We start from the raw sequence: 1,861 nt of genomic DNA, 5'->3' as shown, positions 1-1,861 counted from the left end.
CCCCCCCCCCCCCAGCCGGCTTTTTTTAAAGCACGCTCTCCACCGCATCGAGGTATTCTCTTCTCGATTAGCCATTACGGTTTTAAAGTTCATTAAGCAGAATATAAAAAGGTTTCAAGGTTCAGGAGCTCTTTACATTAAACGTAGCTGCTATTCCTTTAAAAACTTCCTTTTCTGGTACAGTTCATTGTCGAGGTATTTTTTTCCCCCAGCCGTATACTGGCTTTGCCTTTTAAAAAGCCCACATAAAAAAATCAGCCTTTGACAGATTGAATAACAATTGTAAGTAACAAACTGTTGGACAGAAGGCAACACGTAATTGCCACAGTGCCTTAGTAAAATGGCTTCCTTTAGACAAAAAGGCCAGCTTTAGGTTAATTTGTTTCTTTTAATATATTGCTACAGTTCAGGCGGCTACTTTATCTGTTAAACGCTATTCTAGTACAATCGTTAAAACGGCGAAGGCTTTGAATTCGGCTCCTAACTAGACTCCTGGTGCAACACATGGCTTTTATAAAATCACTGGATTACATTGATATCAAAGGAGTCGGGATCTCCTTTTTTTGCCGAATTTACAGGCTCCGAACGTACGTTATTATATTTTCGAGAGTTGACCACAGAGCTCTTTTTTATTATTATTAAAAAAAAAAAAAGAAAGAAAAAGAGGAAGGAGAAAGAAAAAAAAAATTTTTTTAAGGCGTCCATTGCCCGGTGGGTATTTCACGGCCAATTTCAGCACTAAACACGTGATCTCGCCTTTTATAACAAAGTTTTGTTGGGGGAAATCTAAAGGCCCTTCATAAACCTTATATGCTTATAAAACAGCATATAAAAATTTAACAGCGGCGGTGCGCTAAGATTTCAAGCTGCCTTTGCCTAAAAGCGCTCGGGCGCTGCCTTTATACGTACTGGAGCTGCCGGATTTCTCCTCATTGTTGCCGGAAGATGACTCGGGGCTGCTGCTGCTCTCCGGCCGCCTCCTCCTCTCCTTCTCCGCCGCCGCCGCCGCCGCCGCCCTGCCGCAGCCGCCCTCCGAACTTGAAGTTGCCGCCGCCGCCGCCGCCCCGGCGGCCGCGGGCGCCTTCTCGCCACTCTTGTCTACCGGGTAGTCCGCCGAGGCCAGGTTTTCCGCCGTGCCATAAGCCGTCTCGAAAAACTGGTCGAAAGCCTGGGGTAGGACCCCGTTCCTGCCCACCGTGCTATAGAAATTGGAGGAGACGTTGGTGCTGGGGTGGTAGACGTTAGCTGTGTTTTTGCCGAACATCTCGCCCATGCTAGCAGTGTTGGTGGCAGGCAAGCAGTCTCTGTGCATGATCTCCTCTGCGGAGTAGCAGTGGGGCAGATTGTTCCTGGGGTGCCATTTACTGGAGGGATCAATGGCATATTCCCTGAAGGTAACTTCTCTCACAGGTTGGACCTGGGGTAGGTTGGAGGAGTAGGAGTATGTCATAGGGCGAGAAGACGGGGTCTGGGGCAAAAAAGAAGGGAGGCTGGAAAAATCAGGACCCGAGACGTAGTAAGTACAACTTGGCAAATACATGTTAGAGGAACAAGGAACACGCTCATCAAAATCCATCATTAGGGGCTACCTCGGCTTCTCCGCATTAGCTGAGCTTAACATGATTCTCTTAACGCAGCTGCCTCTTTGAAGCAGATCCGTGAAGTAAGAGATGGGGAGACGTAAGCTGACGTGGAAAGCTCTCCCCGGCGGCGGCAGGGAGGTGCGGTCACGTGGCCCCGACGTTGACATTGACGAGCGGCGGGTCCGGGCCCCCCGCTCCCTTTGTGGCCATCGCGGGGGGAAGCAACAGCTCGTCGCCAGCGCCTAAAAGGGGCGAGCCGAGCGCAGGTTGGCCTGGGG

The 1,861-nt window shown here is 49.9% G+C and overlaps 2 protein-coding genes across 2 annotated transcripts in view; both read right to left on the bottom strand.

Moving 5' to 3' along the window:
• Positions 1-1,861, bottom strand: part of HOXA10 (homeobox A10) — a 25,960-nt gene that overhangs the window by 15,059 nt on the left and 9,040 nt on the right. The window lies entirely within an intron of this gene.
• Positions 1-1,861, bottom strand: part of HOXA11 (homeobox A11) — a 12,205-nt gene that overhangs the window by 1,333 nt on the left and 9,011 nt on the right. The window contains exon 2 of the mRNA XM_014937795.1: positions 910-1,825. Coding sequence (XP_014793281.1) covers positions 910-1,579 — 670 coding nt within the window. The 5' untranslated portion in view covers positions 1,580-1,825. The remainder of the gene's footprint in view (positions 1-909; positions 1,826-1,861) is intronic.

The sequence above is a fragment of the Calidris pugnax genome, unplaced genomic scaffold, assembly GCF_001431845.1.
Source record: "Calidris pugnax isolate Ruff unplaced genomic scaffold, ASM143184v1 scaffold11, whole genome shotgun sequence".
In the NCBI taxonomy this organism is placed as follows: Eukaryota; Metazoa; Chordata; class Aves; order Charadriiformes; family Scolopacidae; genus Calidris; species Calidris pugnax.
Note: the sequence above shows the minus strand (reverse complement) of the source record. Positions and strands in the feature narration are given on the sequence as shown.